Genomic DNA, 14,859 nt, shown 5'->3' on the forward strand with positions numbered 1-14,859 from the left:
AATTGTTGAAATATGGAGGGTTCCAGAATTCCAAATTTGTTCAAAGATTTTTTAAAAAATCATGAATAAGTGTTTTTTTCCCTGAATTTTGTGAAATGTTCAAATGATCCTATTCTATTTCTCGTTTGTGATGAAATCTGATATTTTGAAACAGATTAATCTTGAATCTTGAATAAATCTTCCCTGATATTCAATTTGTTTGTTCTTTCATATATTAAATAAGCATGTTAAAATGTCACACTATGATTCTGTATGTGTTTTTTGTTCCTTTTAGTTCTGTCAATTTATCTTCATGGTTTTTGGGACTCTGCTTTTAAGTATTGACCAAGACAGCCTGAACATTCGCCACAGCTTCACTAAAGTTTAAACAGGTTTCTTCCCTGACTTCGCTTTTCTTTAGAGAACTTGCAATTGTAAAGCATTTCTTTGTCCCTTAAAGAAGTAAATCTTCTTCAAACAAGATAATGTCATTCTCAAGGATCTAGGAGTCATCCCTTTGACTTGGAATCATCAAAGGAAAAGGAGATAGTATGCTTTTCTCCCAGTCTCTGTGGAAAAGTAGGAGACCAACCTCAATAAGGCACAATTAGCAAATACAGATGGCCTAATCAGGTGGTCCACCCTCTACTAAAATACCAATGGGTCAATGATGAAATCCAAGGGAAAATTAAAAAATACCTTGAGACAAATGACAACGAAAATAGAACCATACAAAATCTATGGGATGCAGCAAAAACAGTTCTTAGAGAGAAGTTCATAGCAATACAGGTCTTCCTCAAAAAGCAAGAAAAATCTCAAAGAACCTAACCTACCACCTGAAAGAATTAGAAAAAGAAGAACAAACAAAACTTAAAGTTAGCAGAAGGAAGGAAATACAAAAGATCGAAGAGGAAATGAACAAAATAGAGATTAGAGAAACAACAGAAAAAAATCAATAAAACCAAGAGTTGGGTCTTTGAAAGGGTAAACAAAATTGACAAACCTCTGGCCAGGCTCACCAAGAAGAAAAGAGGGAAGACCCAAATAAACAAAATAAGAAATGAAAAAGGAGAAGTTACAACTGATACTGCAGAAGTGTCGACCGTTCTCCCTGCTACTGTCCTCTGGTACTTTTCCATGAGCTAATCCCAAGTTTTAAAAATTCTCCTGTCCTTTGTATCAGAGGAGTTGAGTTCAATCTTCCTTCCCTATTGTAAGTCTCTATCCTTTATTACAAGAGTCTTTAGCAGTCTTACTTGCCCGTTTAACTGGTGTGGTGTAATTTTTATTTTGCAGTTCATATAAATTAATAATTATGATATTGATTCCTGTTGGATTGACTACTTTATTATTATGAAATATTTTTTAATCTCAATTAATGTATCTTGCTTTCAAATTTACCTTAGTATTTTTTGGCTAGTGTTTACTTTACATATTTCTCCACCATTCAACCTCAGTTTATCTATGTCTTTATCAGGTCTCTAGTAAACAGCAAATAGTCTTTTATTTATTTTTATTATTATTAATCACCAGTCCTACAATATCAGTCTTTTATTTAGACTATTTAGTGTAATAAGAAAATAGAATATTTAATATAATAAACATTACAGTGGAATTAATCTGACCCAACACATTTATTGTAAAGACAATCCAAACCTTCCTCTTTCCGCTGCATTGATCTATTTGACCCAGATGATTTTTCTCCTGTTTTCTACTTTATTTTCTTATTATGGAGTGAACAAATAATTTTTATCGTATTTTATTTTCTTGACTATAATTAAACATTCTTATTTTAGTAGATATTCCAGAGATTATATTATTCTTGATTTATTTCACTCTAATGCAAATTACATCTCTTAGCTCATCCTCAACAATGCCAGTACGTTGGGAGACTTCGAATATTAACACTTTCCATTCACCACCCATTATAACACTATTATCAAATATTAGAATTCTACATATATTTTATGTTCACATCACCTCATAATTATTATTTTGTAAGGTTGATATTCACTTATATTTACTCATGTATATTTGCCATCTCTAGAATTCCTCTTCCCCTCTACATCTATGTTTTCATGTAGCATTTCTTGTCGGAACACATCTTTATTTTCACCTTCATTTTTGAAACTCTTGTGGAACGTTACATAATTCTAGATTGACTGTTATTTTCTTTAGCACTTTAAATATGTCAAAAATCTGTTTTTGTTTTTGTTTTGATAAGTCAGGCTCGTTACGAGTCCAATGAAAGTAATGTCTTTTTTCTCTATGTTAGAAGAATTTTTTTCTGTCTTTTTTCCAACAGATTTACTATGATACACTTATCTGTGGTTTTCTTTGTATTAATCATTCTTTGTGTTTGCTGTGATTTTTGAATCTGTAGGTTGAATTTGGAAGTTTTCAGTTGAAAAAAATTTCATGCATATCTCACATGCTTGCCATGCATCTATCCAATATTTCGTTGTTGCTTTTCTCACTGCTTCCATTTCTATCTATTCCATTAACCTCTCTTACTGTTCACTAATCCTGTTCCCCACTATGCCAAGACTCCTATGAAAACAAAATTCTGAGTTATTTATTTCAGATACTGCATTTTTATGTTTTAGAAGGTCCTTCAGTCCAGTTGTATAGATTCCAAATCTCTGGTGAACTTTTCAATATCTCCATCTACTTTATCCTTCCTTTCCTTTCATTTTTTGAGCATTTAAATAATAATTATCTGAAAATTGTTCCTATTAATTTCAATATCTGGATCATCTTACATCTGTTACCTGGTTTCTTTTTGATATTAGCCATAAGGTCTTATCTGCTCACATATGTTGTAAATTAGAGTTTTATGCTCATCATAAATAAAAAAAAAATTGCAGAGATTTTAGAAAATGTTTTCCTCCTCAAGACGTCACTCTCTTCGTATGTAACAGACACTATAGGGAGTTGATCCTAAAAAAATCAGGATATGAGCTATATCAGTGTGGGGTTATGCTTGTAGAGAACTCAGTCTGGCTCTGACTCTCCCCTGTTCTTAGGGTATGGCCCTGCAGAACTTTCAGTTAAGGACCTGGTGAGTGTTTGCTACTTCAGGCCTGTAACACTGCAGAAGACTCAATGCTATCATTCAGAGGTTTTCAGTTTATCTCTTTAGGAACATCCGCCATGGGTTAAGGCAAATGTCTTAAAGAGAAGACTGGTCATATATTTAAAACTCCTAAGCCTCCAATTTTCTCACTTTAATCTACTATGACTGCCAAATTTTCTTCTGATTTCTCTGTCCTGGAATGCCAGCATTTTTCAGGGACTAGTCCTAGATTCTCAGCTTCTAACTCTGCCCTGAACTGATAAATCTGCCCCAGGGAAAAGCAGTTATAGAAACACAGTGTCACTTCCTCATTCCCTTGGGGGTTTTCCATCCTTCCCTGTTTTATTTTCAAGCTCTTCCCTCTAGAGAGTTTTTATCTCTTAAGCACCTGAAGTCTGTGGTAAACTTCATTAAGTTTGAAAAGACTTTTGAATAGTTCTTTAGCATCCAGCACTATCTGAAATTCAGCAAATATCTTGTGGTAAAACTGAACTTCTTTAGGCTCACTGAGTCCAGAATTTTGTCATTCTAGTCTCCATAATCGCTAGAAGTGTGTTGATTTTTCTTTCTCCCATCAGCCACTCTCTGCCTGGGGAAATGCAGAGCCCTCAGGCTCTGTTCTCAGAATTAAATAAATTAATGAATAAAATGAAAGAAAGAAATAGAAACAAGGAAAGGAAGAAAGGAAGGAAACAAGTTATGGATCCCACACATCTCACGCCATGAATTTTAGTCAATTTAGTTGTTACTTTTATGATCTATTATGTCTTTAAAAATATAATTTTAAAAATTATTCAACTTTTTAGTTACTATCAATAGAAGTATTGGACTACTTCAATCTACTACATTTCACCTGGAAACAAAAAACCCAATGCTCATTTGGTGATTTTTAAAAATATAGTCTCAAGGCAAAATAATAGGGGCGGCAATCCTATGTGAGTTCCACAAATATGGGGTTTCTGAGATTCCCTGGTATAACACATTATACATTATCTAAAAGTGTTGCATTTCATGATTATTTTTAACATCAGATGGTTCTACTTGAATATAACATATTAGATTTCCAATACATTACTTATGAGTATTCTATTGGAAAAACAAAAGAAGAATTTGAGGTTAGAAATAAATGCATTTCAACAATGTCAAGGAGATATGACTTTTTGATTCCTAGACAGTTTTTGCTATTTGTATAGAGAGAAATATTACCCTAATAGAGGAGGATTATATATTATACACTATTTTGATCAAAATATATCTTAACAAAATCTAAATCTATTAACTCTTTCTAAATCTATTTACCTACCCTTTTACTTTATAATTTGGTGGTTCTACTACACAAAAAGATGAGGGTTTGTTGAAACCATCAATTGTGGTTTTTCTTGTCTGATGTTAGCTGTGGGCTTGTCATATATGGCTTTTATTATGTTGAAATATGTTCCTTCTATGCTTAAATTAAGTGTTTTTATTGTGAATGTATGTTAATTTTCATTATCATTTTTAAGTGTGCTTGGTTAAATGAATCACTGGAAAAATTATGACATTCAAACATATACATCTGATCTCAGGGCGGTTAAAACCTCTCCTGTCACTTTGAAAGTTAGCCATGTCCAACACTTTTGACTAAATGCTACATAATTACACTCACCACATTCTGGGGATTTTTATTATTCTATTATCATGAATGATTATATATGTTGTTATCAATATTTTTCATTTCATGTTGAGGCATTCTTAACCTTTTATTAAAGTCCATTGCTTTATGAAATGAAGGCCATTACAGGTTACACAGTCCATAAGTAACAATATTGAAAACACAATTATGCACTCATAAAAATTCAGAAATAACAAAAACAAACTGCACAAACATTAAGTCAAAAGTAATCTGAATTTGGTTTAAAAAGAAGTAGTTGAGTGAAAGTGTACGCGCATGAGATTCACTTTAATGTAAAAGAAAGTATAGAACATTCGCACTTTGGATCTTGCCTCACAAGTGAATCTCAGGGGCCATGCGAATAGTCCAGCGGGGTATCAGAGGTATTGGACTAAGAACGCCGTCTGCCATATCAATAAACAAGAAACAAAGGCTGTTGTGGCCATCAGCCATCAGCCACCTCAGCCACTACAGCCACCCTGTCGTGAGCCCTGAGGGAACTCAGGATGGAAACAAGATACCAGCTTTCAAGCTATCAGCCTCTGCAGCCAGCCTTGTATGGTGTGCCCTGAGGAGGCTGAGGATGACAAAGCACAGGATAGGTTTCTATCACCAGGATGGCACCTAAAGCCAGGATAGCACCTCAGCTATCTGGCCCCAGATAGCTGAGGTGCATAGCAAAGGAAAGAGTTCAATGAGCTTTGACTTTGCATTTTCCCATACCCAGAAAAGCACTAAATTCCTTAACTTGAGATACCTGGTTTTCCTTAATTAACAGTATCTTTTGATACTGTTCCCACTACCTGGACTCTATATAGGAGTCTTCCAAAACTCCTATATATCCTGGCTCCTCCTTTACCTCTTTGGAGCCCTCCCTCAGAGCGATCTGAGAGTCCTGTCTCCTGGGCTTGAAGTGCTCAGAAAATTCGCCCAATAAAACATAAATACGTAATTCTCAACTTCTAGGTTGCACATTTCTTTTCAGTCAACAATTTAAATTCTTATATTGAGAAAGGAAAGGACTTTCTTCATTAAATGACTAATAAATCAGCTCAAGAGCAGGCTAGGTTCTGGTGCCAATAGTACACAGCAATACACAAAGTACCATATAGCCTTTCAGTAAAATACTGAATAACCGACAATGAAAGCAATACACATGTCCATTTGAAAGAATAATAAGGATAAATTGAATAAAATCCTCCAAGTATGTAATAGTTTCTCCCCAAAGGGTAAAACAGTCTTCTCAATATGGCAATTTTTTGGGCAAAGTTTAGAAGTGTTAGATAAAATATATGTCTTACCTGATTCCTCAAAGTCGATGTTGTAGGATTTCCAGGTTTCAGTTATGCGAAGAAGATTCTCCTCCATGGCTTGAATATCCATGGAGGGGCAGTTGCATTCTGGAAATCTGGGACCACACTGACACCAGCAGTCATTGTCCTTGCAGATAAACTCTCCCTCTGAATTGCAAGCAATGTAGCTCAAAGCTGCTTGTACAAAACGCTCCTGAAGGTAGTCTGGAAGGAGTACTTGCAGCCCTTAAAGAACAAACCAAAACAGTAAGTTTACTCTGATAAGGAAAAAAGCATAATACATATCTACATATTCAAAAAAAGTCAAAATTTGAGTATATTGTTATGTGTTTATGCATATTTTAAAACCATCATTAGAAAATTATCGAAGTCTGTAAAATTGCAAATATTTATAATTCTTTTTAATATATACTGACTCCATGAACTGTTCAAGAATCCCGGAAACTGGGACTTCCCTGGTGGTCCAGTGGTAAAAAATCTGCCTTCCAATGCAAGGGACACAGGCTTGATCCTTGGTCCGGTAACTAAGATCCCACATGCCGTGGGGCAACTAAGCCTGCATGCCACAACTACTGAGTTTGCGGCCTCAACGAGAGAGCCCGTGTGCTGCAAACTACAGAGCCCATGCGCCCTGGAGGCTGCACACTGCACTAGAGAGAGAAAACCCTCACGCCACAACTAGAGAGAAGCCTGCGTGCCACAGTGAAGAGCCAGCCCACAGTGAAAAGATCCCACACGCCTCAATAAGGACACCGCATGCCACAAATAAGACCCGATGCAGCCAAAATAAATAAATAAATAAAATAAATTTTTAATAAAAGAATCCTGAAAATTATAGATGTGTTTAATATCTCAGACTATTTGATTTTGTTTTTTAAACTGATTTGATTGGCATTTGACTTAATTGATCAGAATATTTGGTTATTTTTATATAATGTAGCTAGAACCTATCTTCCCATACTTCTGTTTTTTGTTTTTTTTCTGGGGTACGCGGGCCTCTCACTGTTGTGGCCTCTCCCGTTGTGGAGCACAGGCTCCCGGACGCGCAGGCTCAGCGGCCATGGCTCACAGGCCCAGCCGCTCCACGGCATGTGGGATCTTGCCGGACCGGGGCACGAACCTGTGTCCCCTGCATTGGTAGGCAGACTCTCAACCACTGAGCCACCAGGGAAGCCCCCCATACTTTTGAAAAGAGATGTATGCATTTATTTTACACTACTTGATTTCAAATAGTTTTCAATATTTTCATATACCTTTAGCTCATGTTCTATCATCTCACATCTACATAGATATCATAATACAAGGGGTTTGTGGCATCAGCAAAAGAGTTATGAAATGTTGCTATAATGCTTATCTCATGCCACTAACAACACATAACTTTATATGAGTTTAGTTTTCATATGATCACTTAGATTGACTACAGGGAAACTATTAGACTGATTTAATTATTTCACAGTTTATGTCCTTGTCATGTATTAAGACAGCCTTAGTGATACAGTTTATTTCTTTTCTACAAGCAAGTTTAGTAAATTTGCTAACTCTTAAGAAAATATAAAAAATGAAAGTAAGGCTATAAAATTAACATTTGGAGATCTCTACTAGTTTTACATTTTAGCATTTCTTGCTATGGAGAAAAATCTAATCAAAAGGGTAAATATTCAATGTAATAAAATAAACATAAAAGTAAGGGAAAACTTAGTCAATACCTAATTGCTATTTACTACAAAATTTGATTTTTACAACTTTTACATGTCTCCTTTCTAACAAAAACAAAAAACACTATTTTTTGATACAACCATCATCTATGAGATTAATTCAACTAAAATCGTGAATTAGCATTTAGGAAAAAATTCTACTTTGTAAATATCTTGACAATTATACCTATCTCATTCTTTCAGATTAATTCTCCCATAGGTGGGTCAGGAAAAGTACTTTTAGCACTTATATATTTACTTTATTGTTCATTTTAATTTTACCTCAAATAAATAATATTTATGGAATGCCTTCCATTTGGAAGAGACGTTCTAGGCAAAGTACAAATATGAAGATGACCGAAACATATCCCTGCCCTAAAGGTACTTGCAATACACTTAGGAAAAATAAAAGAAGTAATATAATATGTAATATTAGAAGTATGTAATAATATTATACAATAGTACTTAATAACTACTAGAGTTGGGTTACAGATATTTCATTAGGTATGATTAATTTTTCCATAAAAAAGGTAGACTGGAACAGTATTTGACACGTGGATATGCTTCAACATTAAGAGAGGTTTTTTTGTGGCATAGGATAATACATTAACAACATCACACACATGAACTGTGGAATATATTTTTTAAAATAGCAACTAGCAGTATTGTTTTAATACATATACAGTATAAGAATGCAATGAGTGAGTTGCTTAGAAAAATAAGAGTAATGTTATTGGGGTTCCCATAACAGGGTGAAGTATATGGAATTAATTCATTTGTATTTAAATGATGTTTAACAATGAAGATACTCTGAGTGATACATTATTTCGATATGGAAGATATAAAGAAAAAAGATCAGTTTAGACGGAAGACTAAAAAATATCTAAACTAAGAAAATGGTGATCAAAAGGCAGTTTAGGAGACAGGAGAAGAGGAGTTAGAATCTACTAGACACTACTTTATTTGATGTAAGGCAGGTGAAATATGTCAAATGACCTGAAGGAATACAATGATAAAGCTAGAAATATTCTTAAATGATTAGTCCTGTGGGTCACCAAATTACTGTATAGTTGAGAAATATCTAGTGATTGTTTCTGACAATTCTGCCATTCAGTGTTAAATACAAAGTCAGAGTCTCTGTTAATATGACTCAGGAGTCCAAATATACTTATTTTGATATTGCATGTTTTAACATCTCAGGTAACTGTAAGACTATGGACCAGATATATGGAACCCGCTGATTATGTCAACCTTAATTTTATAAAAAAGCACGCCCCAAAACAAAAAGAAATTCAAAGAATTTATGTTACATTTAAAATGTCTTAAACAAAGTCATAATTGTCATAATTTTCAGTCTGTAAAAATGATAGTGCCTTTGCAGAAATAGAGAAGGCTGGAAAAGTAATTTGAGGAAGAATGATTGGTGGCAAGAAACGATGAGTTCAGTTTTAGACATGCAAGGATTTCTGCTGTATTATCTGTCTTATCTATCTATCTATCTATCTATATCTATCATCTATGTATTTATCTATCTCTAAAGAAAGGAAACTGACATTCTGTAAAACCCGCACTAAAAATAACAAAGATTTTTTGGAAAAGAGCTCTACAGACAGACCACTCAAAATTTTATAATTTTATAACTAGACCACTAACATAAACAATAACTGATACCTAGAGAGAAAACTTGAACTGCCTTGGTAGACAACTCAGAGGGACTGGGGGCTGTCCTATAGACCTTTTTTTTTTTTTTTTTTTTTAGGTACAGAAACAATAGAGTACAAAATACTGATAAGTGAATTGATAGAGCTAGACTTTATGGGGTTTTTTTTGCTAGAAATATAAATTAATATAAATTATTTCAATATAAATTATTTGCCTTCCTTTAAATTTTATATGTGTAAAGCTTTGAGAAAATTTGTTCCAACATATCAATAAACAATAGGAAAGAAAAAATATTTTTAAGCAATATCATCAGATTTTTATTACAAGCAAAAGATAATTGCATGGTGTCCCATCTTTAAAAGTTACATTAAATCTTCTATTTGATAATAATGCCATCCTTTGCCAATTTCGGTGAAATAAAACATTAGGAACTAACTGATCCGGAAAAGTATTTGTTACCTAGTCTTATGCATCATTCAGTTTCTGGGAATTTTCCTAAAAAGTTACTGCCAAGATTTTATAACTTTTAATTACTACTGTTACCCTTTCACTCATATGTACCTTGCTTGATATGTTAAATTTATAAGGGGTTGAGGAAATTGGAATATCATTAATTTCAATATGTATTTGCTCACACTTCTTATGAATTACTTTTTTTTATGATTTAAATATATTTTATTAACAATTTGGAGTTGTAGATATGGATATTTCAGTTTTGTTTTTTTTTAATGTCTGTTCTGTACCCTAACTGGCAAAGTCAGACAGACAAGCAGATAAATCCAGCTTACTCACTGCCAGAACACATTTCATTTCATTTGTTTTCAGTCAAAATCAGTGTGTTAATGTGTAATGCATCTCTCTGACATCTCATTTATGAATGTCAATTCCAATGTTAAGTCATGGAATTCTTTCTGAATTTGTTGCCTAATGCTGTAGCTTCAATAATTCTTACTGATGCTTTCTTTGCTCTGATAAAATTCTACTTCAGGAGTAATTCTTCTTCTTCTACAAGAGTAGAGTTTTGGAAGAAGAAGGTCAATACTGAAAAACTCTTATAATTCTAGATTCCTCTCAATAATAGAGCTGAATTCAGAAGATCTCCAAATGGGTCAAAGACTGATTCTAATGCTTCACCTTGTGCTTACAAACAAAACAGGAGACACTAACTCTCTCTTTCTCTCTCTCTTTCTTTCTCTCTCTGTATATATATATATACACACATATATATGTATATATATATATACGCGCACACACACAATATGTCATCTATGTCTATATCCATCTATCCATAAAACCAACCAACTTACTATATAACTATATAACTAACTATGAAAGACACAAAGACCTCTGGTGGTACCTTAATAAAAGATTCTTCAGAGACACAAGTTTTTCCAATTGCCACATATAGTGATCCAGAGTTTTTTATACCCTTTAAAGAAATGTACATTGGTAAGTTTATTCCAGAATTTGTGAGCGCTTTGCATTCTTTTTCAAAGTGGAGAAAAGCTACTTTTAAAGGTAGATTGAAAGGTGAATCAACCTGATACTTGTACTGTAAGTACAGATGAAATTTAAGAAAGAGTACAAGGGGAATTGAGGGTCTCAATATTGATTTCCTAATGTTATGTTTGGAAGGATCTTTGTTCATTGGGGTACAAATATAGTTGCAATAGACAACTGAAAATATAGGCCTAGCTGATAAAAAAGGTGAAAGAGATGCAGATTTCTGCCTTACAAAAATTGAGGAGAGTAGAAATAGTAGTTATATAAGGAGTATTGATTCATTTATTCCTTGTGTTAATTTTTCTTCAAAGAAGATTGGAGGATGAAGTTTTGTGTTTATAATATAATATTTTAAAAACTGAACACAGTGATTCACAAAGAGTAAAAATCAATAAATAGTGTTAATAAATAAAATTTAATAATAAATTAATTGAAATAAACATATTTGATATAAACATTCTTTGTCTTTTTCTATTAAGGTTAATACTCTGATGGAAAGTTAATACACACATTTAAAAAGCAGTGACTAGTAGAGAATTACAAGTAATATTGGTAGATTGGGTTTCTATTTAAATTAGAGAAAATATTTCAATAACTGTAAATCTAAAATTGACAATGATAAATTGGATAGCATTTAAAGTTTAAAAATGTTAAGTGCTTTCTTTGTGATTTTTATACAATTTAAAATGAATGAAATTCATTTATTATTTAGGGTAAATTTAAATAGCCTGATGCCATTACATTTTTTAGATGGAAAAGTTGAGGAAAAATGGCATATTTCTGAAACTTTTAAGCATTTTTATGTAAAACTGAATAATGTAAATACAGATCTAACCTCTGCAATTAAAAAAGGTAGACTAGAAAGAACAACTCAGAACTACCCCTTTGATCAGTCAACTTAATTTAGATGATCTGTCATCACAAAGACATTTCTGAACTTATTCAACTAGTACGTGTTTAAACATGTGGATTCATAACCTTTCCCTGCCTGTATGAATGAGTGATATACACATCCTTATAACCAGTTAGGATAATATGTATTTGTTAAAATTATTATTTTAAAAAGTCCTCTATTGAATTATCTCACAAAATACAGTAACAGAAAGATGATAAATTACCTTTATCACATAATGTATCTCTATAAATGAAATAATGCAAGTATAAGTATTTTGTTAATATATTCTTAAGTATATTTCTGTTTGTCAGAAGAGAAATGAAGCCTTAATTATCATATTAGGTTATATTTAAAATGTCAAACGTTCACATCACAGTATGCATAAATATGGTTACGATTTTTATCAGAATCTATAAGGAAAAAGTCAAAGCTCGGGAGATCTATGGAAAAACTGCTGCTTACTGAGACAATGATTACTGTATGGAAGAAAAATATTATCACAATACATTTTCAATTGTTATTGGTTACTTAATTTAAGAAGTAAAGTGAATTCTGACATTCCCTTCATCTGGTCTAGAATGTTCATATCAGTTAAAAATTAGGAGATTAGCCTTTTATGAGAACTCTAAAAGCCTAGTACTACACATACAGCTTGAAAGAAAGAAACAAAGAAAGAAAGAAACAAACAAAGAGAGCGAGGGAGGGAGGGAGGGAGGAAGAAGGAAGGAAGAGAGAAGAAAGAAATCACAACTGGATAACTGTCATGCAGGCTCATAGAGAATTAATGAAATTTCCCCTACATACCTTGCAACTGAATCTTATTCTCAGGACTCTGAACCAGAACAGAACTGACAGAATCTAGGTTGTCATAGTTACTGCAGCCAAGAGGACCCGTCCGTGTTTCTGTTACCTAAAGAACAAAACATCAACTGTATTTTATATACCAGACTTTACCATGTTCTTTCCATTCAATGTAGTTGTCACACACTGATATTATACATCTGACAGTAAACATCACTAAAAGGTCTAGGATCTGATACACACCAACAGTACACCTAAGCACAGAGGAGACAAATGACGCCCTTTATCTTCAATTCCATTTCCTTCTCTTTGGCCAGTCATCCATCTTCAGAGAAAATAATGGAAGCCCTCTTTGGTCAACAACATCCTTCATATAAGCTCACTGATTTTACCCAAGATAAGACAGAGCATGCTTTTAGGTAGAGAGCAAGTTTGACTCATATGAGAATTGTTTTTTGTTTGTTTATCTTTCCTCAATAAATCAAAACCATTTACCAGGCTACGGTCTAAAGACTGATATTATTATTGTATTCTTCTACTTAAAAATCTATAATTTCCCATTCTTTTATGGTGGTATCAATGTCTAAACTCTTCTGTTTGGCTTCCATCTGCCCCACTTCTCCCAGCAGGCAGGCGATCTTGCTGTCCAGTTGGACTTTGTTAATTCTATGTCTTTGCTTATACAACATCCTTCACCTTATCCCACCTTTCTCCTTTTGGACTAATTGGTTTTCTCTATCCTCAAGATCAACGTCATGTTCAAACACCCACACAAAGTAGTCCCTAATGATTTCCACCTGTATTACTTCACCATTTCTATAAAGTTATGGTTTGCAGTGCCCAACCTTAGCACTTAATTATGGAATCACATATTGAAGAGTAATTTTTTTCCCATGGGTGTCTTGGATGGATGGTGTCAGGAGATGACGAGGCATTTAATCAATTATGTCAGACTGGAAATTTGTCCTGAGGATATTTTTTTTTTAAACCAAACATTTTAAAGCAGAGGAGTATTGTAATCATGTTTGTGTTTTAAAAAGATATTCACAACAACCAGAATGGTTTGCAAAACATCATTCAGCTCATTTTATTTCGCAGTTCACAGCCACATAATGGCTTCCCATCTAGCTCAGGGTAAAAGCCAGAGCCCTTTTCCATGGCTAAAAAGATGCCCTATTTTCCAGCTGCCTGTTACCTCTCTGAACTCATCTCTCTTCCACTTTTCCTCATTTACTCCACTCCAAGAACACTGGCTTCTTTGCTGTTCCCCAAACACAGGCTAGGTATCCTCCTGCTTCATGATTTTTGACTTGCTGTTCCCGAACCTGGAATGTTCTTCCTCGAAATATTTCTAAGCTCACTCGTTCACTTTCTTCAAGTTTTTGTTCAAATGTCTCTCTCTCTGGACTTCTTGGACTAACCTATTTTAAATGAATATACCTTCCCATATTTCCCTCTCCCAGCCATTATTTCCTTTGCTCCTTACATTGTTCTATCTTTTCCACAGAGGTTTTCAGCTTCTAACATGCTGTATAATTTACTCACTTAACATGATTATGGTCAACACCTCTTATTAGAATGCAAGCTCCACAAGTGCAGAGAATATTGCCTATTTGTTTACTGAAGTATTCATGGGACATATTATGTTCTGGTATAAGCTCATAGGTATTAATATTAAGACAAAGAGAAGCGGAGAGTGTGAGGGGAAAACCAAACCAAGGAAGATGTTAAGGCCTTTATCAAGATGATGAAGGTCTGAATGGAGCAGTGGCAATATGATTTATCTGAAGAAGATGGATTTTGAAAAACAATTAGAATAGACAAGATTATGAAACATTGAAAATGTACATGATGGGAGGAGGGAAATGCAACAGAAGTTTCTAGCATAAGTGATAACATTAAGATATGAGGCAAAGAAGCTCCACTGTGACGAGAATGTAAGGAAGCCTGGTTTTGATTATTTTGACTCTGAGTTGAATAACACTCTTAGTTGGAAACATCCAGTAGAAGAAATGACAATGTAGATATATTTCTTAGAAGTTACATCGAAGATGGGATTACTATTTTAGGAATCAAAAACTTATAGGTGATAGTTAAAGATAGGGCGATGGACACTTTAGCTCAGGTGCATGGAGGGAATGCATAACTGTATCATGACAACTCTACCACATTTTCTAAACAACGAGTCCGTTAGAATAACCAAGATTGGCTATGAGCACACAGCAACAATTGGGAATGTGATTTACTCTTTCTCTAACACCACACTGACTGTGTAGTCCTCTACT

At 33.8% G+C, this 14,859-nt stretch overlaps 1 protein-coding gene across 2 annotated transcripts in view; it reads right to left on the reverse strand.

The window, feature by feature from the left end:
* The window catches only part of BRINP3 (BMP/retinoic acid inducible neural specific 3), a 413,747-nt gene that overhangs the window by 136,587 nt on the left and 262,301 nt on the right, over positions 1 to 14,859 (reverse strand). For both annotated transcript variants that reach the window (XM_065879068.1, XM_065879076.1), the window contains 2 exons: positions 12,578 to 12,683; positions 6,008 to 6,244 (listed from right to left, as the gene is read on the reverse strand). In XM_065879068.1, the coding sequence (XP_065735140.1) occupies positions 6,008 to 6,244; positions 12,578 to 12,683 (343 nt within the window). The remainder of the gene's footprint in view (positions 1 to 6,007; positions 6,245 to 12,577; positions 12,684 to 14,859) is intronic.

This window comes from Phocoena phocoena, chromosome 1 (assembly GCF_963924675.1).
Source record: "Phocoena phocoena chromosome 1, mPhoPho1.1, whole genome shotgun sequence".
Lineage (NCBI taxonomy): Eukaryota > Metazoa > Chordata > Mammalia > Artiodactyla > Phocoenidae > Phocoena > Phocoena phocoena.